General features: G+C 50.2%; 1 protein-coding gene across 5 annotated transcripts in view; it reads left to right on the forward strand.

Annotated features, from left to right (window-relative positions):
• The first annotated feature begins 164 nt into the window (after window positions 1–164).
• LOC118157152 (tumor necrosis factor receptor superfamily member 21-like) overlaps window positions 165–25,178 on the forward strand; it is a 31,219-nt gene continuing 6,205 nt past the window's right edge. For 2 of the 5 annotated variants that reach the window (XM_035311406.1, XM_035311410.1), the window contains exons 1-4: window positions 165–233; window positions 3,917–4,571; window positions 6,405–6,899; window positions 20,444–20,709. In XM_035311406.1, the coding sequence (XP_035167297.1) occupies window positions 180–233; window positions 3,917–4,571; window positions 6,405–6,899; window positions 20,444–20,709 (1,470 nt within the window). In that variant the 5' untranslated portion in view covers window positions 165–179. Of the gene's footprint in view, window positions 234–424; window positions 446–1,899; window positions 1,939–2,510; window positions 2,535–3,916; window positions 4,572–6,404; window positions 6,900–20,443; window positions 20,710–25,178 lie in introns of those variants that run through there. The other 3 variants (XM_035311409.1, XM_035311407.1, XM_035311408.1) reach the window with 3 other exon arrangements.

The following is a 25,178-nucleotide window of genomic DNA, read 5'->3' on the forward strand; positions in this document are numbered from 1 at the left end:
TCCATCATCCTTTATTTATTTATTTATTATTGCCCCCCTGCTTTGGCAGAGAGGCCGAGCTCCCCCAGCCGCCCCGTTTTGCCATCCCACGTAGGACCTAGGCAAAGCGGCGCTTTGGGGCGAAACGCTGTCATTTCGGGGACAGAGAGAGACAGAGGGATTTTTGGGGCGGCGGGTCCATGCTGCGGCTCGGTTGTGTAAGCAGCGCCGCGGCCGCTCCTGCTGGGCTCCAGGTGGGTCCTAGCGAGCTGCTGCGGGGACCGGGGAAACGCCGGGCAGCCGCAGCGGGGTGAGACTTGCACGGGGAGTGGCATCGCCCCTTGGAACGCAAAGCAAAACTTTGGCGGTGTCGGGGTCCCCCCAGGACCTGATTTTTCCCCGGGGAAAAATCAAACGGGTCCAACTACATGGGTAAGTACAAGCGGAGTGGGCCCCCAGAATGAAGGTAAGGATCCAAACATGCAGGGAAGCGTTGCTCGTGCATGCACATCCTCAACCTGGACGTGTGCGGGTCTGCGACCAGATGAGCTGTGGAACAAAATTCCCGTTTGCTGGCAAGGTCGTGGATGGGATGCTCCCGTGGCTGCCGCCTGGATTGGTGTTTGCTAAGTGCATCTCGAGTGGTCAGGGGGCTGTGGGGGCTTCGTTTGCCTTTAGTGGGCTTGCTGCAGCCAGCGATTCTTGGCTGGTGTGTGCTGCTGGAAGAGCTGCCGAGTTCCCCTTTGCGGGGACCAGGCGCCTGTGCTGCTGTTTTGGCATTTTCCCCTGTCGCCTTTGCACTCTCCTGCTGTGGCAAGGGGGCTGCTGAGTCGACCAAGCCCTAGGCTCTTGGTTTCATTAAACCCCAAGCTAGCTGAAATAACTCAGCGCCCTTAAAGAAATGAAAACTTGCTTCCTTCTTCCCCAAGCCCCTCGCCCCAGGTGGCTTTTTCGGAGTCAGTAACATGATCGTGTCCACGGAGCGCAGGGCAGGAGGCGGGTTGCTCATCTCTGTAAAGTTGCCGTCAAACTTCTGGGTCTGTTTACTGGCATTTGGGGGGGGTTGTTTGTTTGTTTTTCCTCCTCCAGTGTTGCAAATGCCTTCCCGGAGGTGCTCCGCAGAGAGTGTAGCTGACCTTCGGGGAAGGGGAGCTGTGCAGCCCGACCTGGGCTGAGGCATTGCCATGGAGAGTGTGGGCCAGCTGCGATTTCGAGCAATTCAGGAAATTCTGTTATTTTCACTCGGAAACAGTTTCCAGGTTATCAGCTCGGCACTGCCAGTCCCTGCTCACCTACAGCTCTGTGCCTGTGCTCCGGCTCCTCTCTACCAGTGTCACATATGCTGTGTTTAGCTGCCTTTAGTTGCTTTTTCTTTATTCTTTTTATTTTTTTGCTGAATGCATTGCATGGCTGCGAAGCTTACCGGTGCCCTGCTCCCCCCCAGCGGTGCTGGCAGCAACGGGCGGCACCATGCACAACCCAGGCCGCGACCGCTCCGTTTCGGACCCAAATGCTCGTTTTCTCGCCAACTTTCTGTCTTTCTGCTGGCAGCCTCGCAGGGCCGAGGAGCAGATATTGCTCCTGCACGGGCTGGCCTGTTCCCTGCCGCATCCCACGTACGTGTGGTTGGGAGGCGGGTAGCTCCCTACAAACTATTGTCCGTGCAAATTGCTCATCGGGTCCACCCGACGTATGGCTGCAGCTTGAAGAGGGTGATGATGGCGGTGCTGCGTAGGTGCCGGCTGCATCATCGGGCTGCTGGCAGTAAGATGGGTCATGGCTGCACCAGCTGCCAGCTCTGGGGCTCGGGACTCATAGCCAAGCTCAGGGGCTCCCTCATCTAAACCCATTCCCCAGCTGAAGTCCTCGATGCACTGGAAGGGGTTTGGGCAGCAGGGAAGGGATGTGGGCACTGGGCTGGGGATGTTCTGCAGGCGTGAGGAGCAGCACCAAACCCAGGTGCGTTGGAATCTGGTTGTACCTGGGTCATCTTGCACCGACGCTTTTTTGTGTGTTTTTTTTTTTTTTTTTTTTTTCCTTGCCCTGTACACTTTGCTGCTGGAGTAATGAACTGGAATCCAGCAGCTAAGGAGACCCCGCTCCATTCTTCTGGTGCTTGTGGTGGGTCCGAGTGGCAGCCATCCTCCCAGGTGGAGACATCCCCCTGCTCCCAGCTGGTGCTCGTGGTGCCGCGAGCGCTGCCAGCCGCACGCTCCCAGCAGCAGGTTATTTTTAGGGACCAGTAGCACCAATCCCAGTAGCACGACACCCGCATGGATGCTCGAGGCTGCAAAGCCTTCCCCTGCCACTGCACATGCACCAGAGCCCCCTCGGTCCAGCACCTCCCGATGCCCCCTCACCCCCCCGGGGTCTGGTATGGGCTTGTGTCCCCCACGTAGGGCACCGGTGAGCCCCGGGGAGGCCGGATCCTGTTGCTTCTGGTTTGCTAATTCGCGGTTGCGTCAGGGAGATTACGGGTGGCAGGTGTCTGTAGCGCGAGCCGAGCGCTTCGTGAAATCGTGTCTTGCGGTAGGGGGGGGTGGGACATGCATCGGGTGAGCCGTTAGAGCCTGCCAGAGCAGCCTCTCGCTTTTTTTGTTGTTGTTGTTTTAATTTGACGTGCTGTAATTGGCCTGGCCACCGCAGGATCCTTGTCAACTCCTGCAGGCTTGTCTGCTGCTGCCGCCTCTGTAATTGCCACTTCAGGAGGGAGGGCAAAAAAAAAAAGACTTGAAGTGTTTTGTACAAATCCTCGGCCATAAATTATTTAGCAGGTGAAACAGAAATGCACTGCCAGAGCATGTGTTTTCCAGGAAGCAAGAGACTGCACCAAAAATGACGCGGCGCAGCTTGCAGCTCTGCTGCGATGTGTGTTCTGCAGAGTCATGTTGTCGGAGGCTTTTCTTTTTTTTTAATTATAAATATCTTCTTGCTGGCTGATAGCCCAGGATATGTAGCAGAGCAACAGCAAGGTCCCACGTAGCCTAGCAAGGTGATTTATGTCCCCTGCTGCTCGGTTGTAAAGCGTTAGGGTTGGTGGTCTTCCCACCTCAGCGTAAGAAATCACCTTTGGAAACCCGCTGTAACGGTAGCTCAGTCCTCTTCCCTCTGAACTCAGCCTGCTGCTGTTTGGAAATGCGTTTCCAGCTGCTTTGCATGCTGGATGAGCTTGTGGCAGCTCTTCTTGAGCGGCCTTTTGTTCTCCGTGCGTTATTTCTGCTGGCCTAACCGATGCTTCTCCGTGGTCCAGAGGTCTCCCAGGTGGAAGCGGAGGCCCTGCTAGAGAGAGGGCTTCTCCCGGGGAAGGAGCAGCCCCGTGGTACTGACGCAAAGGACCGAAGGGAATAAAATCATGGAGCTAGAAATAGGTGGAGGTGAACAGATCCGTAGCCATCATCTAGCCAAACCCAGCTGGGTGCGTTCAGTTTGTAAAAATGTGAGACCTTTTACCTGTGTCTGATGCAATGAGGAACTAAGTTACAGCGGAGCCCCTGAAACAGCTTAGGACTAGCGTCGTTTTTCCCTCTCCTGTTGCAAATAAATCTGGTTTCGAGTGGATTCGGATGTGGGAGGCTTGAAGCAGAGCCCCTGAAGCAAACCTTACCCTTGCACAGAGGTGTGAGAGGGGCTGAGAACACAACCGGTACCGCGCGCCAGCCCAGATTTCATCCTGTTTTGCCTTATTTTAAAAGGCAAATAACTGAGCAACCACAGGTTAACACAGAGGAAGGAAGTCCCGCAGGTCAGAGCCACCACCTGCGTGGTTTTTGCCGCCTTGGCAAATGCCTGGGCACTGCTGGGACCTCTCAGCCTTGCGAGGGCAAAACCTCCCCCGTGGTCCTGCTGCCCTGGGATGTCCCCGGTGGCCCTGTCCCGGGCTGGCTCTCCAGAAGGAATTTGGCACCGGGTGTGCTAACGCTTTGCCTCTGTCTTTCAGTTGCTCGTGTTCCTCGGCAGCGCCGGCGCTCAGCCCCAGCTGACCTCCGAACAGAATGCCATCAGCCTCTCTGCCGGCAAGTACCGCCACCTCGACCGTGCCACCAACCAGGAGCTGATCTGTGACAAGTGTCCCGCGGGAACCTACGTGTCCAAGCACTGCACAAAGAGCACCTTAAGGGAGTGCAGCCCATGTCCGGACGGGACTTTTACGAAGCACGAGAACGGCATAGAGCGATGCCACCCTTGCAGAAAACCCTGCGAACTGCCAATGATTGAGAAAACCCATTGTACTGCCTTGACCGACCGCGAGTGCACTTGCCTGTCGGGTACGTTTCAGACGAACGATACCTGCGTCCCTTACACGGTGTGCCCGGTCGGCTGGGGCGTCCGCAAGAAAGGAACCGAGACGGAAGACGTGAGGTGCAAGCCATGCCCTCGTGGTACTTTTTCTGATGTGCCTTCTAGCGTGATGAAGTGCAAAACCTACACGGACTGCTTCGGGAAGAACATGGTGGTGGTCAAGCCAGGGACAAAGGAAAGCGACAACGTCTGTGGTTCTCCAGCGTCTCTGCCGAGCACGTCTTTGGCTTCGTCGGACGCAGAAGCGGGTGGAGAGACCTACAAGGCTCCACCGACTGCTCATCTTCCCAAAGGTAATGCACACCACTGAAGCACAGCTGTGTTTTTGGCCATGAGTTCTCATTCCTGCCTCGGTCACGACTGTTTTTAGGCTGTTGGAGGGCAACCTGGTCTCGAGTGCAGATGGTGCTTTTGCTTTTTTGGCCAGGACACGGCTCTGGAGTACATCAGGTTGCCATTGCTTGTGTTAAACCATGCTTAATAAACCACACTTAATAATGTTTTCCCCGAGACTTTTCTCCTGATTGGACTTCTGGCTGTCCTAGTGTTTGGATTAAGAGGACATCGTGTTCCCCAGCTGCTCTCCCCATCCACGTGTTGTGCTGGCACAAGTCTTGGTGTGTTTGTGGCAAACCTGAGCAGGGGCCGGCAGCAAAGCCCTGAGGGGAGAGGGGAGCTTCTCTCCACCACACTGATGTGTTTGTTGGATCTCTGGATGGGTTTGATGGGTGTCCTGATAGGTTTCCTGCCTCTATGTCCATGCTTTCCCTGCTACATTTTGCCCTGCATTGTACCATTGTATCATTCTGGCTTGAATGGGGTCCATTGCCAAAACTGCACCTAAGCTGTGCTACTAATTTTTTCTTTAACCTCCAAGGCTTCCGTTAATTATCACTGTTGGGGAAAACTAGCTTGAATTCCCCATTCTCTCACTTAATTGTAAATGATGTATCACACTCCTTGTTGGGAGACTGTACTGGGGTAGGAGACCAGGTGGAGAACCCATGGGCAGGGTTTAGCAGAGATGCTTCAGCTATGGCTGGGTGTTACGGGGTTCTGTGTGAGCTGCTGTACAGCACTCCCTAATAGTGTCCAAAATGGGGTATTTTAACAGCAAAAGGCAATTTCTTATGGCCTTTACACTTGAACCAGTAAATGCAGTTGCAGGGAGGTGCTGACAGTTGTAGGCTGCAGGGCTACTTGGACCTAACAAATGAGAAGCCTGATATGACGTTGGTGTCTCCCTGGGAGAGGAAGGGAGGGTGTTCCCTGAACTTTGATATCGACCGTAGACGAGCAGATAAAAGTTAGTGTTTTCCATGTTTGTATCCTGGTCAGAGCGGTTTGGCTTCTCACATTGCAGATGGTTACACCCATGCTCTGGCTCAGCTGGGATGAGACACGATCTTCACATCCAAGTTTCCAGAGCAGGCTCTAATTCATGCTGTAGCACCCTTCCTCTTCTCACCAGGAGCTGCTTGTTGATAAGAAAACTCAATAAAAGTGGAAAGTGGCTCTTAGGATGAAGTTGGGTTATCTCAGTCACTTCAGAAACCTGGTTTGGAGTTGATGCGTCCACGCTTGATGGCAGTACTGATAAAATGTTTGTGCTCCTTTGACAAGACTTGGTTGAGAGATACTAAGCCTCTGGATTTGTGTGTTTCTAGCCCAAATATCAAGTTTTCCTTGATGGATGTAAAGCTAGTAGTATTTGGGCTAGAATCACATATGAAAAAGTTTTCCATCATCAGTGTAAAGCTAAAAATATAATAAAAAAAAAATAATATCAGTGTAAAGCTAGGGAAAGAAAGCCAACTGCCCCAAAGTTGCAGGTTTTCTAAGAAATGCTGAATTTGGGTCAAACACAGACTGCCAATGTGCTTCTGATAGCTCCTTTTTGTTAAGGAGTTGCTACTAGGTGTTAACCAGGTCGATTTTATCTCAAACCTGACTTGGTAGTAATCTGATACAGAGGTGAAATTAATGTCTGGCTTTCCCTCTCTAGCTGCCTGGTGCAGGGCTTAGGCCTGCAGGCCGCGCAGATGCTTGGAGGGGTTTCAGGCCATGCTGTGACTCCATGTCACCTCCCCAGTGCCGTGACACTGAGCTCTCCTCTCCTCCTGCAGGTCTGAACTCTTCAGTTCCCGACCTGGCTCCCTCTCCTCCACCCGCGGCCTATGGTGCAACGGGGCCGATGAGTGACTACAACCAGACCTTGGCCAACGAGACCGGGGGTGCCCGAGGGAGCCTGGTGGGCACCGGCACTGCCGGCCAGGCACAGAGCTACCGGCACAAGCACGCCAGCCAAGCTCTGGAGAAGCAGCCGGCCTTGGAGATGGCGGGGGGCGAGAAGTCCAGCATGCCCTACAGGCCGCCCCGGAGAGGGCCACAGAACGTCCACCAGCACTTCGATATCAATGAACACTTGCCCTGGATGATTGTCCTCTTCCTGCTGCTGGTCCTGGTAGTTATCGTGGTTTGCAGTGTCAGGAAGAGCTCACGGACTCTGAAGAAAGGGCCGAGGCAAGATCCCAGTGCCATTGTGGAGAAAGCTATTATGAAAAAGTCCACCACCCCCACGCAGAACAGAGAGAAGTGGATCTATTACTGCAACGGGCACGGTGAGCAGTACCAGCCGGGGGCTGGAGCAGCCACTTCAGGGAGTGGTGTCCTCTCCCCTTTCCGATCTTGTGCTGTTTTGGATGGGCCACCCCATGGCTGGGTTGCTTTTCTGGCACGTTGGGCCCGGTGGTAAAAGGGCAAGCACACATCCCATCTCTCAGCTGATCCTTGGCTTCTCCCCATCCCCGTTCCCTTGGCATGTTCCCCATTCCTGATGCACTGATTGATGGAGGGAGCATCACCTGCTCTCCCCAGCTCTTCTCTTTCTGCTTCCCACCTACCCCTTGCTAGGAAAATCTCAAAAAAAGAATACTTTTTTTAAAAAAAATATCTGCCCTTCCACCTCTTTCCTGTTTCTCTCCCTCCTTATCTTCCCAGTGACTCAGGCATGTGTCTGATTATCTTTCGTTCTGTCCTTTTCCCTCACCCCTTCTGTTTCTGCAAGGCTGAGTCATCCCCCACCCGTTGACAGCACCTCAATTTCAGGTTCTTGGCCTGAAATCCTGACTGCTGGCTTCCTTCTCCAGCCCTTTGCTGGAGCGAGGGAGGTTATCCTTAGCGGCCGTGTCACGGATGGGCACAGCTCCCAGTGCTGGAGGATCTTGGGGTTCTGCTTCTTGGTGTTTTCTGTCCTTTTGGCAAAAAACTTGCTATCTGCTTCTCAATGAGAGTTAAAGATGAACTGTTACGGCTTTAAATGGGGGCTCATAAAAGTCAATGATAAATGAATGGTGGCACAAACGTGAGCAATGAGTGGCTGTGGTCTCCCCAGCAGGTTCTACCTCTGCACAGCCACTGTGGCAGAATTGGCCCCCTTATCCTGAAGACAGGACTAAGGAATAACTAAAGATCCCTTTCCAGTTAACCTTTAGAAAAGCACTTTTAACAAGGGGACCCAAGCGAAGAACGGATTGGGAAGAAAAGATTTGAGGGTTTTAAGAGAGATCAATTCTTGATGACAGTCATCCCTGGGTGCTTAAGTACAAAGCAGGGAAGGCTTTGAGCAGGGCGTCTTGTTATGTACTCTGCTCTCCTTCCTGCTGATTAACAGACCTACACTTTGTTTGCTTTCATTAATGCATTTACAGAACCAATAAGGCCGTGATGGAATTAGCTTTGTGCCTTCTCTTCTGTTTGTGCTTTTTTATCAGTTTCCTTTTAACTCTTCTGAATACCTGTGGTGCCATTTCTTGAGATTCTTTTTCCCCTTTACAACAAGTTCCAACATCTTTTTTCCAGTAAGGCCTGTACTTCTTTGTCCCTAAAATCAGTGGTACCAAAAGCATGGACCCTGGGCTATGGTTAGTGATCTGCAGCAGGGTTGCAGAACCTATTAAATATCTGTATTTGTGCACGCTTCAGGGAATACCAAGGTCCATTACCTCAGCTGTGGTTCATTGACCAAAAGGGGCAGGTTGTTACCAACCTGTAGTCAGTTTTTCTCCTTTCCTTTTTTTTTTTTTCCCTCCTAAGACCTTAATTACCAATTTGTTTGGGTTGGTTGAATTTCTCACTCTTTCTTGCCTTTTCTCAGGGCGGTGAATGCTGTCATCCTGGATCAGGGGCTGGGTTTGTACAGCTCAGGGAGCGATCCAGTGCAGAAGCAAAGCAGCTGCTTTGGGCAGAACCAGCTGTGGCTCCTGACCTGGTGGTTCAGAAGCCTCCTGCAATGCCTGCACTACATCTGCTCCCTTTGGGCAGGGCTCTTTGTTCACCCAGGATGAGTCAGGTTAAAGAAGCCGTGCAGATAAGATGAGGTGATACGTGGTGAGCAATGAGGCTGTGTGAGACCATTCAGGTGTAACCCCATGTGGTGGTTTTACCGTGCTAGGCAGTTGAACACCACAACCGCTCTCTCACTCCCCCTCCTCAGATGAGGAGGGGAAGAAGTAAAGGAAAGAACAACTCACGGGTTGAGATAAGGATGATTTAATTAAAGAGGGAAAAAAAAAAAAAATATATATATATATAATTAAGGAAATATTATTATTAATTAAACAATTCAACTAAAGGGAAAAAAAGGGAAAGGGGAAGAGGGAGGGGGAAAGGGAATAACTAAACAAAACAAGTAAAGGCTATGTGGAAGTGCAGAGGAAAGAAATTACTCTCTACTTCCCACAAATGAGCGATGCTTGACCACGTCCTTGAAGCAGGGCCTCAACGCACGTAGCCGGTGTTCGGGAGGAGGACAGACGTTTTCGCAATGAGAGCCCACCCCTCCCCTCTTCTTCCTTTTTCCACCTTTTATTGCTGAGTGTGACATCATATGGTATGGAATATCCCTTTGGTTGGGTTAGGTCAGCTGCCCTGCTGATGTTTCTTTCTCACTTTTTGCCCACCCCCTAGGAGGGTCAGAGAGAGTCCTGATGCTGTGCCAGCACTTCTCAGCAGCAGACACAACACCGGTGTGATCCCACTGCTGTTCTAGCTCCAAGTGCAGAGCGCAGCACTGTATGGGCTGCTGCAGGGAAAGTTAACATCCCAGCCAGACCCAGTACACCCCACCTTCACAAATCCTATCATCCTTTTGGGGGATGGAGTAATTCATGGGTTGCTTCCCAGTAATTCATCCTTTGCTTCCCAGGACACATCTCCTCTTCCCTCTGTCATCTTTTAACAGCTGAATTCAGCTAGTGCATCAAATTCATAACGTGTTTGCTAAGTTCACTCTCCGTCTTGGGAAACAAGGTGAGGTAACTGCAGAAGTAGCCCTTGGTTAATGATCTGGCCTGGTATCTGATCAGCCCCTTCAATCTGGAGGTGAGAAATTTCCAATTTCTCAGGGCTCCAGTGGGGTTTTGCACAATCCTCCCAGTGGTCACGCCGGTGCCTGCTTGTCCAGGTGGCCTTGTGGCTTGCTCCTGCCGTCAAATGTCCTCAGCTGAACTTCTTGCTGCAAAGGCAGAATGAGCACAAACCAATTAATGCTTTGTCTTGCTTTAAGGGCAGCTTGGACGTTGCCTAAATCATGTTGTGTTTAGCTGGATCTGCCCTGCTCATTAGTTCCTCTTTGGTGGTGCTCCACTGTGCCGGATATGTAATTTTTTCTTCTCCACGGCGGTGTAGAAATCGCTCTTTGTTTTCTTGTGTTGAAAGATCTAGCTCTTTAAGACTTTATTTACTTGAAATGAGAGGAATCGTAGTAAAACAGAATTGACCTTTTTATTTTATTTTTTTAAACAGCTGGCCATACAGCCAAGGTATACTGCAGAGCTGAAGCACCACGGCTTAGCTTTCTGCTGCTCGAGCAGTCCTTGTACCCAAACCATGCTTTGCAGGCTGCCTCCTTAAGCAAAATTTCAGACAAGGGTCAACATAGCCCAAAATGAGCTTAAGGCCGTAGCAGAGAGGAAATCCCTTTGACCTCCCCACCTGTACAGCAGCAGGGTTGCTCCAGCAGGGTGTCAGGGCATTTATTGCCTACGTAAGAGTTGCGCATGGTCTCCCCCCTGCTTCCTCCTAGTTTTCCAGCTCCTCCCTCGTAATCCTTTCAGTAAACAGCTTTAAGCTCTGAAAGGGAAGATGTGCTTGGATGTGGGTGCCCCAACCTTGGCACGGAGGAGCTGTGTTTGGGGAGGTGCAGCACGGTGGTGCCGGAGGGATCAGGGTGGCCAACCTCAAGGGTTTTGCCCCCTCTTTTTTTCATTTTTTTGAAGATTTTAATATTGATCCCTTTCAGCTGGGTGTAGTAATCAGGGCAGCACTAGCAGTGCTCAGTGATGGAGCATAAGCATCTTGCTTGGGCAGGCTCCTTCCTGAAAGAGAAGGATTTGGGGGTGGGAGTGTGATATTTGTCTTTATTAATATTTTTTGCAAGAGTCTTTCTGTAGTAATACTGCAATTAACTCATCCGCACGCAGGATCTGCAGCGTTAAATTATTTCTACCCACGTTGTTGCTGCTTTGACAGACCTCAGTGGGAGCAGTGGCTCAAATCCCGTTCCTGATGGCACTCGGTACCAAATCGCTGAAGTATTTGCGATGCGCTTGCAATCCTCGACAGCGGCTGTTACTGGGGGCATTTTGCTTGTCTTTATCCTCCTGTGAGCAGGTGTCTGCTGCCCAAGCTTCCCCTGGTCATAATATGTGCCTTAAATAACAGCATATGCCTAAAATTAGAGGTGGCTTGGGAGGATGGTGTTAAAACGAGCTGTGCCCTCAGCATGGACACCTTCCAGCTAAGGCAGCAAATGCCAGCGATTCTCACTGGGTTAAATGGCTCGGAGGTTTGGGAAGAGATCACAGTGCCTGCTGGCCTGAGCTAGCACCGCTAGCATGTCCCCTTATCTGTCCCCACTGCGGGGGCTTTTTTGGCTTCCCCCAGAGCCTCCAGGTCTCATTTGATGGGATCTAAATGAGGAGCAGTACCGATGGTGCGGTTGGATCTCTGGCTGCTTCACCTGGCTCACTTCTTCTGCCCTGCAGGTGGCAATGGGAAGGGCATTTTGCCCAACATTTCCAAAGAAAAGTGGTGGTGGTTAATTATTAGTGTGGGTACAGGGAGGTGGATGTAACCTCGTGGGACTTTCTTTTGGAAGACCAAGAGCAGCCCTGCCTACTGGAGACGTTTTCTTCTAGACAGTCCCTTTATTTTAGCACATCCCCCTTCCATGTCTTCAGCTGTTTCCAAAGGTGAGGAACTGAATGAGTGGAGCCCTTTTGGTAAAAATAGAGAATTCAATTTTTAGTAAAAAATAAGAAATTGAAGCCTGGCTCTTGCAATCTTTGGCGTTTCCAAGAATTACATCAGTCTGCACTGAACATGAGGATGGGTTTGAAGTAACCTTTCAGAAATTCAGGGTAGCGTTGCCTTTTTGACTTCCACCTCTTGAGTAGCAGTGGGTGAAAGGCAGGGAGTGAAATGAGCTGCATAAAAAGTGGCCTTTTGGGGTAAAACCTCCTGTGTATAGAAGCAGCTGCCTGAAAAGCCGTGCTGAGAGGCAAGGGGAAGATTTGGTGATTTTGGGAGCTGAAAGACAGGAGCAGATCTTGACAGTGCTGGCTTGGCAGGAGATGCCACTTGCCTTTCTTTCTTTTTTCCTTCAAGTCTGGTAATTGCACGTTATTGCAGTGGGTGGCGAGACCAAAGCCAGGAAGCCTCTGGTTAAATAATCAAGAGAAATAAGCTGCAGAGCTGTTTGCAGCAGGGCTGGGGCTGAGGCTTGGCTGCAGGTAGAAGAGCCCTTGCTGGAAACGGCTCTGGGTCCTGGTCCCGTCTGAATGCAGAGCAGGGAGCAGAGAGGTGATGCTGGGGAGGTGAGGAGCATCGGGGTGTGGGGTCTTGGTTTTTGGGATGTTCTGCTGCCAGCAGACCAGGGACTGCATTGCTTCTCCTTTTGCACATCTGCAGAGCCTGGGGAGGGGTGTAGAAGTTCAATCAGTCTCACACTGTGACCTCAAGGACCGCAGCGAGGGCTGAGATGGCCAGCAGCATTTCCCAGGGGCAGATGTGCCTGTTGCTGCCAACAATTTATTGATCGAGGAGCCGCTCTGCGCCTGGGTGCAAACGTGCCTCTGGCAGGGCTGAGGGATTAATGTCCCTCTGCCTGCCAAAATGGAGAGGCAGAAGGGTTTCCTGTTTTTTAAAGCTGTCCTTCCTCTGGTATCTGCAGGTGTCTGGCCCTTGAATGTCATCCTGTCCTCTTCAAAACGAGACCCAGAGAAAGGGAGCTTGAGAAATGGATAGGGCAGGGATGAGCCAGGCACCCAGAGGAATATGGGTGCTGTGGGTACCTCTGAGCTGTAAAATGTTGGAACAGGCTGCCCAGGGAGGTGGTGGAGTCACCGTCCCTGGGGGTGTTCAAGGAGAGGTTGGACGTGGTGCCTGGGGACATGGTTCAGTGGGTGACATTGGTGGTAGGGGGATGGTTGGACCAGGTGATCTTGGAGGGCTTTTTGAACCTGAATGATTCTATGAAATCCGAAGTAAATGAAATGAAAACACTGTGGGGATGCTCCATCACTGGGATGCACAGAGCCCTGCATGTCCTGCCCCCATGAAGGTGGGATGCTCTGTGTCAGGGTGGGATAAAGCAGCCCTTTAACTCCAGCAACACAGAGCTCTGCCATGGGAGCCTTGGGGTGATACCTGATGAGTTTGAATCAGTGTTCCTCAAACCACTCAGCTTTTCGACTTGGCTCAGGTTTGCCCCCAAACTGACCTTTTTGGGGCTGACCACAGCTTGGTGGTGAAAGGGAGCTGTGGAAAACACAAATGAGGGAGAGCGACCGCTGTTCTGCTTAGAGGGAAACCTAATCAGGGGTGGGTTTATTATGTCTTGCTCCTGAGTCTTATTGCATTAGCAGGCCAGGAGATGGGTGCTTGATCACTTCTAATGCACGCTGCTACACCAGCCATCTGTCTGCATTGTGCGCAGGGCTGCCCCAGAAGATGGTCCGTTTGCTTCAAAATCTGCTCAAAAAAATACTTCAAAAATAAAAAAGGTCAAAATCCTGGATATTTTAATAAGGAGTATGAAGAATGGGGATTTGTGCCTGCCCATTAAGGCACGGCTGAGTGTTAATGGCACAGAAATTCAGCTTTTCTTGCAAAAAAACCACACGTGAGACTTTTTTTTTTTCAGAAAACCGTGTACCAGCTTCTGTGTGGGGAGAGCTGTGATTTCTCACCTCTGTAAGGCCCTAGCACATAACTTGTCAAGTAATGAGGCGGACTTTCCCCGCTTGCCAGGGCTTCATCTCGGGGGGGAGGGAGGGATAAAAAATCAGCAGGGGAATTTAATCCTCAGGCTGGCATCTGTGTGTCTGGGTATTTATGACTCTGGCTGCAGCAGTGTGCTTGCTCAGGGTTACCTGCCTGTCCAAGGGAGTTATAATGAAGATTAACTCTGCAAAAGCTGTTTAAAATGTAATAATTATGTGGAATGCTTACACTGACCGTTCCCTTTTTAACTGACCGTTCCCTTTTTAACCAAAGGAAGAGCAGCTCTGCCTGGCCGCATTTCTCTGCAGCATCCCAGGCAGATGGAGGTCGAGAAGAGATGTGCAGGGAGACCTTGCCACGGAGGTGGGCAGGTTGTGCAGGTCTCAGGGGGTCAGGACCAAGGCTGGTGCTGGTTCCAAAGGTGTGATGGAGAGCCTTAATGCTCCTGCCCAGTGTTGACCCTCTAGTTCCCCAGTCTGAACACATCTGTAACCTCCCACAGATGATCACAAGCCTTCCTCGACTGTCTTGGTGGAGCTAGTTTCCAGAGAGGGTGTGGGAAGTGTTTGTCAGGAGTCCATTTCCTGCCCTGCAAGATTTTTGGTTTGGAAAAAAAAATAAAAAAGAATAAAAAAATAGAATATGGTTAGTGGTTTGCTGCCCAAACGGTGCTCGCTGAGGATGTGAATCACTGGCTCCTCAGAGGATCTGATACCAACACCGACCATGGGAAAAACCAGCACATTGCTCAGAAGTCCTCATAAAAGTGTCCTTTCCGCATGTCTTGTTCACATGCAAGTTTTCCGAAACTTATTTAGGATTGGGATTTGTGGTAAGAAGATTGATCTTCCAGTAACTCCCCCTGTTTTGGGGAGGGTGGTGAAAATTCCTTATTTTGGGGAAGGTCTTTGCATCAATCCGAGTCTGGGGATTTCAAGCCCAAGCTGTGGACAGCTGGGATTTGGATGTGCTGCCTCCTGGCTGACTCGCAGGCTCTCGGCGTCTTTTTGGAGGTAAAAATAGGCTGCTGGGGCTGTGTTCCGCATGAGTCAGGAAGATATTTGAAGGAGGTAGGTGGGATGAGCTCAGGAGCAGAGCTGGGCTAGCAGCGATGCAAAGCTTTTATCTAAGCATTGGGCTGCATCAGAGCCGTTCTCCTGCCTGGCTCGCGCACGTTTTGGCTCTGCTGCCCGCCCGTGATGCTCCTCCATCCTTGAGATATGTGCAAATGTCAAAATCTGTCAGCCTGACACAGGATTCATCACTCGATGTGCCACCATGTGCTCAAAAAATGGCGAGTGGAGAAGGAGAAGGTGGTACAAGGGCAACCCTTGCCATGCAGGGCTTTCTTTTTCTTGCCACTGTCACCTTTCTGGTAGAGAAGAGATGATTTTTTTCAAAGGTTTCCTTACAGGAGGGCTGGGTTTTGTTAATAATCAAGCTGTTAGCCTGCTTGTTGGGTGGGTAGGGCCATTAATATCAGAGCTGCACTGCCCACTGGTTGGCTCGGTCCCTGCTCATGGAGCTCAGTCTCTCCCAAAATCCAAATAAATGAAGCTGGCCTGAGGACCACAGGCATCTCTCTAGGTAAGACCACGTGCTGTAGGTGGTGGAGGATCTCCTCGGCTTCCCTCCCTATTCATTTAACGAACACAGCTGATGCGTTAACCCCCTTCTCCTTCGTTATTAGAGGGACATCAGAAGGGCTTAGGAGGGCTCCGTAGACCTGAGCATGAGATTTTCCCTTAAAGGCAGCAGTTTCCCAGCCAAAGCTCTCCTGAAGAATACCAAATCACACTTGCCTTGAGCTCTGAAAATGAAAATGATGGCAGCTTTTTGCTCATGAGAGGGTGGGGAGGGGGAAGGAACCGAAGTTTCACTGTGGTTAGGTTGTGGTTAGACTTCTCCGTGTGCTCTTGGGTAGATGGGTGCGGCCTTCTGGCAGGGTACCCCTTCAACTCCAATTGAATTTGTTGGCAGATGTCAGCCAGCGATGGCAGGACAGTGGTCTCTTGAAGGCTTCTTGCATGGTCTGAGATTGAACAGTCATGGAAGAACTGGGTTTGTTGCCAACCTGGAAACAGCTGCGCTACAGAAGATGAGGGAGATTTGTCCGATACAAGCTCAAGAGGGCTATGAAAGCATATGAAAGTTCCGTGTGCTTTTTTGGCTATCTTGGTGGCTTTTATGAAAGGCAGCAGCTGAACTGTGAACCACAGAGAGGCATGAGATGTGCAGAGGAGATGGAAATGCAGGGGGGAAAAACGCTGAATCTGATTCAAAATAAGCAACTGAAAGTCAGGTCGTGGGCGAAACAGCATTTATCACAGAATTATAGAATAGCTTGGGCTGGAAGGGACCTTAAAGGCCATCCAGTTCCAACCCCCTGCCATGGATGGGGACACCACCCACTAGATCAGGTCACCCAGTGCCCCATCCAACCTGGCCTTGAACACCTCCAGGGATGGGGCATCCACCGCTTCTCTGGGCAACCTGTTTATATTTATGTGTATATATATATATTTGTTTGTTTTACGTGTGTTTTTTGGTATATCTTATTTATATTTATTTTTTTCATTTGTGTGAAAGATTGGGTGGAGATGAGCTGGAGGCAGGATGCGGAGCTGCCACAGCAGTTCCTGCATGCGTATGCACACCCTCGGGCATGGTGTTTACCTGTACACTTGCTGAGCTCGGCTGTGGGCCATATCCTGCTAGGCTGGATCTGCACAAATAGACCTGGCAGCGAACAAGTGAGCCCCTGGGCAGGTCTGAGCTGTCTCTGGGTCTTGCTCCAGGCTGTCGTGCTGGGTGCCTGGTGGCTATGGTCAAGCCACGACCATTCTATCCGCACCCCGACATTTCCTTTGGGCTCACAGAGGTGCCATCCTGTGTCAGCACACTTGAGGCAACCCCAAAGGCACTTCAGATCAGCCATCCCTTTGCCAGGATCCTTTACTTCTGCACTGCAGCTCTCTTCTAGGGAGCAATACCCATGCGGTTTCCTGGCAGATGAATTAAACACTGTGTTTAAACATAATTCATTAATGTCTACAGCAAATCTGCTTTTGTCTTAATGTTAAAAAATAACTAGTAAGGTTGGCTTTCTTTGAAAAGCTTTGCCTCAGGTAGCAAGTCAGGGTGGTTTTGGCATTAAAATACTGGGTGTTTCCACGGAGAAGCTCACCATGATGTTTGGATGGGTGAACAGGACGTGCATCGATATCCTGGCCGCAAGCCTCCTGAGATGCGACCACAGGGCCTCCTGCAGGAGGGAGGGCTCCTCAGGCTGTTCTCCATTATCCACGAGCTCAGAACAGCTCTATATCATGTCCATGTGGTTGTGACCATGGGGAGTATGAAATGGATGGGTTAAAGCTCTGCTCCTTCTAAGCTCAACCATTTTACGTGGGATTACTCAGCTCTGAAGGGCTTCAATGACTGCCTCCAGCTTCAGCACGTGGATGAACGTGGTCGGCAGGTGGGGAGGATCTGAGGTTTCTTGTGCCATGCTGCTGGTAGGACAGGAGAGCACAGATTTCATGCAGGTGAAATGAGAAACACATGTTGCATCCAGGTGGGTACCATCCCATCCTATCCCATTGGGAAGCTCTGGCCCTATTAGTGCTCCAAGGAGTGACTCCATAAGGGTCCTGGAAATATGGAAGTAATAGGACTGTAAGCTTATTAGAAGCATTAACATTTTATTTTAGTTTTGAACAACTGAATTAAGTTACTGTAAATGGCTGGAGCAGTAATAGTTGGCAGCATGCAGCAGCAACTTGTCATGTACTGGGTGTAATCTTATTTTTCATAACAGAGGGAGTAAATGGCTTTCTAACTGACTCGAGCCAAATCTGTGCTGAAGTCTGTCTCTTCCATATCTCTTCGGGGTTTTGTTTGCACAATATTGTAGTGGATGTAGCGAGCATATGGGGCTTAAATTCATTTAATAGTTGCAAGAAAATGAGTTTAAGGTTCTTATAGTATTAAGGTAGAAATTTCCAAATTCATTTTTAATGGAACATTTGTTCTCTAAAGATTATTACACGCCATTAGGTTCTCCGCTGCGCAGTGCGTTCTGGTGCCCTGGGATATCACTGCCAGGAGATACAAACATGTTTGTGGGGCCACTTTATTGAACTGGGAGATTAAATACACCAAACTGGAAAATGTCAGGAGGTGCGTTTATGCTTGGTGCTGTAAATCTCGTTGGGGAACATCCGGACAAGATGCCGTGTAAAACCAGTGCAAATCAAGTTTCGGCTGGCTGAAAACTTTCCTCCCCGCCGCAGTGGCTGTAAAGGCTGGGATTTATCAGCGCTGAGTGCGTAGGTGGGAGCAGTTGATACGGGGTTCTTTCCTTTCCTGGGAAGTCTCGGTGCACTGCACGGGTTGTAAAACAGCAATTGCATTTTAATGCTGCCTACCGTCGGGCAGTGTGCCACAGGGACCCTACATGAGCAGCACCAGCCCTGCTCGTCCCTTTTTGCATTGCCACCTCTATCCTGGTGCACAGGTTTTGCAGACCTTTCCCTACCCTCATGTTCCAGCTAAACTCCTTTTTTCCGTTGGGTTCACTGGCGAAATTGAGTTGCCTTGCTGCTTTTATCCCAGAAGCTCTTGGGTTTGCTGCTTTAAAAGATTCAGCCCCAAACCCCACTTTGCTTTCGCGCTGCTTCCCAGCCCCGCTCCATAATGCCTGAAGGCACAGGGCTTGGTTGCTGGCACCACTGGGGGTGCGTGCGGCTATTGTGCCATACAGAAGGCTTGCAGGCATGCACAGGCATCGAGGGTGAGGAATTTGGGATTTTCTGGGAAGCACGCAGGTGACCTGTGTTGACTTGAACAGAGGGCGGACGGCTCCTTGCCTCCCGCAGCCGCTCACGCAACAACACCAGACCAAACGCCTGCTACGGCTGCTGGTGGCCACATGCTGAGATTTTATGGGTAATAACATTTTTTTATGTGCCTTGGATAATTAGCCCCATCATAAAGCACAATAGTGCGTTGGCAGCCGTTTTTTTGTTCTTTAATGCTGGGGAACATTGCTTTTGTCTTGAGATTATTTTGAATAACAAGGAAGGCTTTCTCCCCTTTCCCCCTATTTTTTTCTATTATTTTTTCCTTCCCTCTCCACCAAACCTACCCCAGCTGGGCTGGTGGGCTGAGGTTTTGTGTGAGGAGAAAGCCCAGCAGTCACACAGCTACGACGAAAAAATTGCACGCGTATTTTTGGAAACCACCTTCCAGCAGCAATCTGGGGCAAACCCTGCCGGGGGGGGGGGGGGAAGAGGAGAAACGGAGTCAGGGCTGCAGCCCCCAGCCCATCACCAGGTCGCTCTCTTAAATCTGGGGAAGGAAGGGATCGGGATTGTGGTGGGAGGAGGGCAGAGACTTGTAAAAGTCTGGCTTTTGGGGTTTTTGCTGCAGAGGGGGTCGAATGCTGGTTTTGGATACTCTGAGCGCAGCAGGGTGGTGGCTGCTGGAAAATTCCACATGCTCATCTAGCTCGAAAGTAACAACTGGTGTCTTGATATGGCAGGTGTTGATAAGCCTGCTTTAACAGAGAGAAGGGGGGGGTTGGTCAAAAATATCTGTATCAGGCTATATAATGTATATTTAGCCATATAATACATATTCAGCTATATCAGGGCTGAGACCTTGGGGTGCACTTTGGAGATTTGGGGCTAAAGTGCTTTAAAAATTGCTAAATTTTACTCCAGCAGGAAAGACCCTGGTTCTAGCTTCCCCCTAGAAGCTCTAGCTTCTAGTATTCCCCTAGGCAGCTGTTGCTGCTGACAGAGACGTTGTGGCTGCAGCTGGAAGGGGAAGTGGTGTGCGTAGCCGTGGAGGAGCGCTGGCTCCGGGGGTTCCCGAGGTGTGGTAACTTTGTGGAAAAAGTGAGTTTCTTCTTGTAGATCTTCGAAGCTGCCCCTTTGCGGGGCTGTTCTGAACAAGGTGGTGTTCAGCTGGATGAAAGCAGACCGTGTGAGCTCTTAGGGCAGAGGAAGGGCTTTGTTTGAAGCTGTATTGCCTGACCGCCGAGGCAAGGAGTGTCGTTTGTGTTGTTCCTGAAGCTAAAGGGAGGAAATTCTCCCCTTCTTGAACTGATGCGTCTCAAGAGCTTTTCTGGGGAAAATCCTAATCTTCTTACTCTTCAAAGGGAGTAGAAAAACAAGAGTTACGAGGAGCGACTGAGGGTATTGGGGTTTAGTCTGGGGAAGAGGCTGAGAGGAGACCTCATGGCTCTCTACAGCTACCTGAGGAGGCTGCAGCAAGGAAGGTGTTGGTCTCCTTTCTCAGGTGACAAGTGATAGGATGGGAGGAAATGGCCTCAGGTTGTACCAGGGGAGGTACAGGAAGAATTTCTTCATGGAGAGGGTGGTCAGGCCTTAGAACAGGCTGCCCAGGGAGGTGGTGGAGTCACCATCCCTGGGGGTGTTCAAGGAAAGGTTGGACGTGGTGCTCAGGGGCATGATTTGGTGGGCGACATTGGTGGTAGTGGTATGGTTGGACCAGGTGCTCTTGGAGGTCTTTTCCAACCTTATTGATTCTGTGATTTGATGATTCTATGAGTTGGTGATTCTATGAAGTGTGTTTGAACATGTTATGGGTACTGCTTGTCTGAAAAGCTCCTTGCACCCCAGGCTCATAAGCTGTTCCCTCTTGCCAAGGTCTTAAAATAATACTATTTTTTAAAAAATAATAATTTATTATTTTAAACGAGGATTTTTTAAATTATTATTAAACAAAAATAAAAGTATGCCTGTTTAGGATTGAGGTGGGAAAACCTTTTCTATAGCTTAGGTGTGCAACGTTGTGAGTCTCTGAGCCTCCCAGCCCCCCGTGTCTCACCTGTGGCTTTTGTACCCCACAGGCATTGACATCCTGAAGCTGGTGGCAGCCCAGGTGGGGAGCCAGTGGAAGGACATCTACCAGTTCCTTTGCAACGCCAGCGAGCGCGAGGTGGCCGCCTTCTCCAACGGCTACGCGGCCGACCACGAGCGCGCCTACGCCGCCTTGCAGCACTGGACCATCCGCGGGCCCGAGGCCAGCCTGGCCCAGCTCATCAGCGCCCTCCGCCAGCACCGCCGCAACGACGTGGTGGAGAAGATCAGAGGCTTGATGGAGGACACCACGTCGGTAATGCCAGGCTGGGCTTTGCGCTGGCTTCTCCTATGCATTGCGTGCCTTGATTTGCCATGGTGGGTGCTTGGGACTCAGCTGTGGTCTCTAGCTTAGCTGAAAGCCAAGTAGCTGGACCTCTGTTTCTCCTTGGAGCTCCTCAAGGGCTTATGTTTAAGCTGTGTGCTGCTTTTCAGCAGAGCTTTGTCAAGCTTTTGAGCAAGCTTTTTCTAAATTTTGGCCAGCTTTAGAGTCGCATGCATTGTGGTTTGTGTGTGTCTTTGAAGGTCACCAGGAGGTGGTTTGGGTGTATCTTTGAAGGTCACCAGGAGGACCTGGTACTTGAGTCCTTGTGCTGGGGAAGCAGCATCCCCCTTTAGACTCACTCATAAAGGCCATTACTGAATCCTCAGGACTTTATGGGAAGAGCTAAGCATCCTCAAGCTCTGAATGTTGCCACTGTGGAGCACAGGGTTGCTTCCTCTGTGGTGGTGAGTGGTGTCATGGGGACAGCCATATCCTCTGCAGAGGTTGAAGGGTCCACATGTGCTCTCTTCCAGAACTGTTGCCTTTCTGCAGCAGCTCTGGCATTAAAACAGCCTTTCCCATAATTTTGGAGAATAAATAATGCATGTAGAATATCCTGTAGCAGCAGCGTCTTGGCTGGGTCTGTCTTTTTGGGAGAGCAGATCAGAAACCAACATTGGTGATCTTTCCAGGCTATTTTGGCTACCTCCTGCCCTAGCTGTTGGTGTCTGTTGTTTTTTGGTGGTTTTTTTTGGCTGTAATTCAGTGGTCTTCTGGAGAAGTTCCTGAAGGTGGTGGATTGGGCTGCTTCTGAACGTGGAAGCCCATGGGATGATACATAGATGGAGGTGGGGAGGTCACTTCAGGGCTCTTTCCCCCAAACCAGTTCATGGAACACCTCCCGCTGGTCGTGGGAGTGATTTCTACCCAAAGGGAAGTAGGTGGCCTCCTACAAACTTCTGCGTGCAGCTTGTGGGGACCTGGCAAGGCATGGTTGTGCATAGCAAAGGTTGTGGGGTAGGGGGTTCCTAAATCCTCTTGCCAGGGCAGGGCCATCCCCAGGTGCCCCCTCTGAGCAGGACTCTAGTTCCTTTCCGTACCCTATGTGACTTTGTGTAGCACAGCTATGTTCTGAATGTCTTGGCCTCGGAACCACAGCGTGATACCAGTTTCTATGCATTAGTGGAAGTCCTTGGCTTGTGTTGAGTTCATCAGCAAAGTGCTTCATAACTTGTTTTATTCCTTCTTACTCCAGTATGTTGCACTCTCCGTTTCCTACCGTGCTCCAAGATTTTTGGTGGGCTTTTTTGCTTGTTTTTTACATAAAAGTGAAAGCTTGAGACAAAATTATAGTTAGGAAATCAGGCAGAGGGAAAAAAAAAAAAAAAGAAAAAAAAAAACACAACACAACTTGTTGTCTTACAAGTCTGTGGTACATGTGGATAAAGTTTCCAGCCTGTGCAATGTGCCAGGAGGACACGTTGTCCTTTTGGTCTCCTCGAGCAGGTAGTAAACTCTGTTCTCCTGGTTACTGTTTTGAGTGTTACAGTAAAGTGCTGGGCTAGGACATCAGATAAAACCTGGGGTTGGTTTGTCAGCACAATATCTAATTAACAGACCTAGATTGTGCAGCGTTCAATGCTCTTGAACATTGCTCTGTTTCAGCCAGGATTATCAGGTACTTGTTCTCAAACAACAAAAAAGAAATTAAGAAAGAGGGTGGTAACTTTGGGAACTGGCTTCATAGGGTCACCCACTGAGACCCTGGACTTCTGATGACTGTGGAACTTGCTTAGATGTGTGCCTGTTCATCTGAAAATCTAGTGAGCAGATGTTTCAGAGAATAAGCAAACCCCAATCTTGTAGATAGTTGCATGCAAGCTTCATGGATCTTGTGCCTGTTGGGCAAAGTGCTTGGAAACTTGGGCTGAAAAAATAATCAGCATCCGAGGAGGAAACACCACAGAATTGCTGCAGTGACTGAGCAGGTAGAAGGTGTTGGGGAATTGATGCTCACCACGTGGAGATGCTGCACGGCCTCTCGGGAGTGTTTTGGTGAGCAGCTCATAGCTTTCTCTGTTAGGATTTGAGTGTGTTTGAGATACTTTAAGTGCTTGATTTCCTTTTTTAAAGAATCTCAGTAGAAACAAAACCTTCAGCTTCTTGCTGAAAGGAAAACAAACACGTTCTCCACTCTGCCTGTAGAGCCTATAAAGAAAGTGGGGTTATTTTTTTTTCCTGCCTGTTTTAACAAATTCACCCAAGCTGGCACTTTCTCTTCCCCCATCTATCCTTTGGGTTTTTTTGGATGAGTCTGTAGTGATCAACCATACCTGTGGCTGTTCCAGAAGGCTGGTGGTTGTGCTGCAGCAGGGCATGGGATGCTGAAGCCTAGCAGTGCCCCAGGGCATGGATCCTGCAAGGTATTACCTGCTGTAACCTGTTTCCTTGAGTCAGATTCTGCAGGTTGGGCATGCTGAAAGCCCCAGGGGCTGTTCCATCCCCGTGGGACGCAGGGAGAGAGGCAGAAAGCTGTGGGAAGCATCTTGTGCAAGGGAGCCCCAAGGCCTAGAGCCTCAAGCCCACAGCTGAGCTGCATTGCAGCAGTCCTGGCTGGGGCAGCCTGTTGCTAAACACTGGGAGCAGACACTGAGGTTTTGTTTGGGTTTGTTTTTAATTGCTCTGGTATGAAAGCCTTTAATTAGCGCTAATCTGTTTGGCTCTCGACAAGTTGTCTGTCCAAACGCAGCCCGGGTTGAGGCAGTTTCTCTCTGCACCCAACTGGTTTGATCCGAAGGAGTTGTGGCAGAAGTCAGTTCTGCGTTACATCCCTCCAGCAACAAGCCATGCAGGAGCAGTTTTGCCAAAAAAAAATAAAAATAAAAATAAAATAAAAAGAGCTTTCTATGTTGTGGAGGGAGCGAGGGCTCCCATAAGCAACGCAAATAAATGCACACAGCAGCTAATGGGGCGATGCAGTGCCAGCAGCGCGCACACAGGAGTGAGCAGCAAGCACGTGCCGGTATGGGGAAATGCTTGGAAATCCCCCTTCCCTACAGAAAAAGTGGGAGATTTTTTTAAAATGACATAGCTCTCAGAGAGCAAATCAGTACCCTAAATCCAGCTTCCCTTCGCCATCCCATTCTCCATTGCATCCTTGTTCCAGATCCTGTATCCAGCTTCCATCTTCAGCCTATGCAACCTACAGAAGCAGAGCTGCTCTCTCATAGTGCCCCATGCCCACAAGAGCCTCTGGGGCTCCAAAATATAAATATTTACAACTGCTGATAACGTAGGAAAAGGGAATTAATGCTAGCCTCTGGAGCATTGTGGTATATGGCATCAAGACTTTCCTTTGCGTAAAGAAGAGCTCCACTGAACGCTTGACAGCTTTTTTAGCAACAAAAGATTATACTGGTTTTACACCACGCTGCATGAATTTAGGTTAAAACTGGATTAGCCCCCTGAATCACTTCACAAGTTTTTGCAGCAGTCGCTGATCTAGAAAATAAGGAAGAGCACGGTGGCTGCGGGAAGGTGTTTGGGGCATGTTGAGCTCGCACGGCTCCCGTTCAGTGCTGGCGACAACTGCTTTCTTTTTCCAACTCGTAGGGAAGGCTTTGCAAAATCTCTACCCTTCCAGGCATGCTTGCTGGTGCAGACGGGTGGCTGTGAGGGCAGCGTGCGAGCCCAGGCACACCCCAGGTTAGTGATGCAGACAGCAGCAGAAAAAAGAAGGCGAAGGGCAGGGAAGAGGGAGAATTCACTGCGGCCCCTGCAGATTGCGGTTTGGGGGTTAGAAGTGGAAAAGTTCAATGTGGCACGGATGCTGAGCAGGATTTTGGGGAATAAGAGCATTTTCAGGTGAATCCTGAGTGGTGACCATAAGTGATGCTGTGTTTGCTACCATGAGCATGGCTCCAAGCTCTTTGCATTTTGCATTTGTGGCTTTGCTGGCTCCCCAGATCTTTTGGGGAGCTGATGAAGGGAAGCAGGCAGCCTTGCTTGGGGCATTCAGCAGCAAAAAAAAAAAAAAAAAAAAAAGCTAATAGGGGAGACCTGGGGGGGACTTGAAAACAGAGAGGAAGACTGCAGCCCTGAGCTCAGTGAGATTTAGGTCCATTGCAGATAATCCTGTGAATCAGCACATATGGCAGAGGAAAAGCCTGGTGCTGGCACTGTGCGAAGTTAAGCCGTGCAGTTTTTGGGGTTGCTGGGCAGAAGAAGGATGTGAAAGCCTTGGGTGAGGCAGTGGCAGCACTTTTGGGGGCCTTTTCTTCCTCTTTTGCAGGCCAAAACCTTGGGGTCAGAAGGCTGGCGCAACAATGTTTGCATCCAGCCCCAGCTTCAGGCGGTTTCAGGCTCCTGTGGATTTGCTTCGTTTCCTCTTTTGTCAAAGCAGAACTGGGCAGGGGCCAGTAATTTGACTGTGTGTTGGCACGAAGCTGCAGTATGAAGTG

This window comes from Oxyura jamaicensis (assembly GCF_011077185.1).
Source record: "Oxyura jamaicensis isolate SHBP4307 breed ruddy duck chromosome 3 unlocalized genomic scaffold, BPBGC_Ojam_1.0 oxy3_random_OJ106476, whole genome shotgun sequence".
Taxonomy (NCBI): Eukaryota; Metazoa; Chordata; class Aves; order Anseriformes; family Anatidae; genus Oxyura; species Oxyura jamaicensis.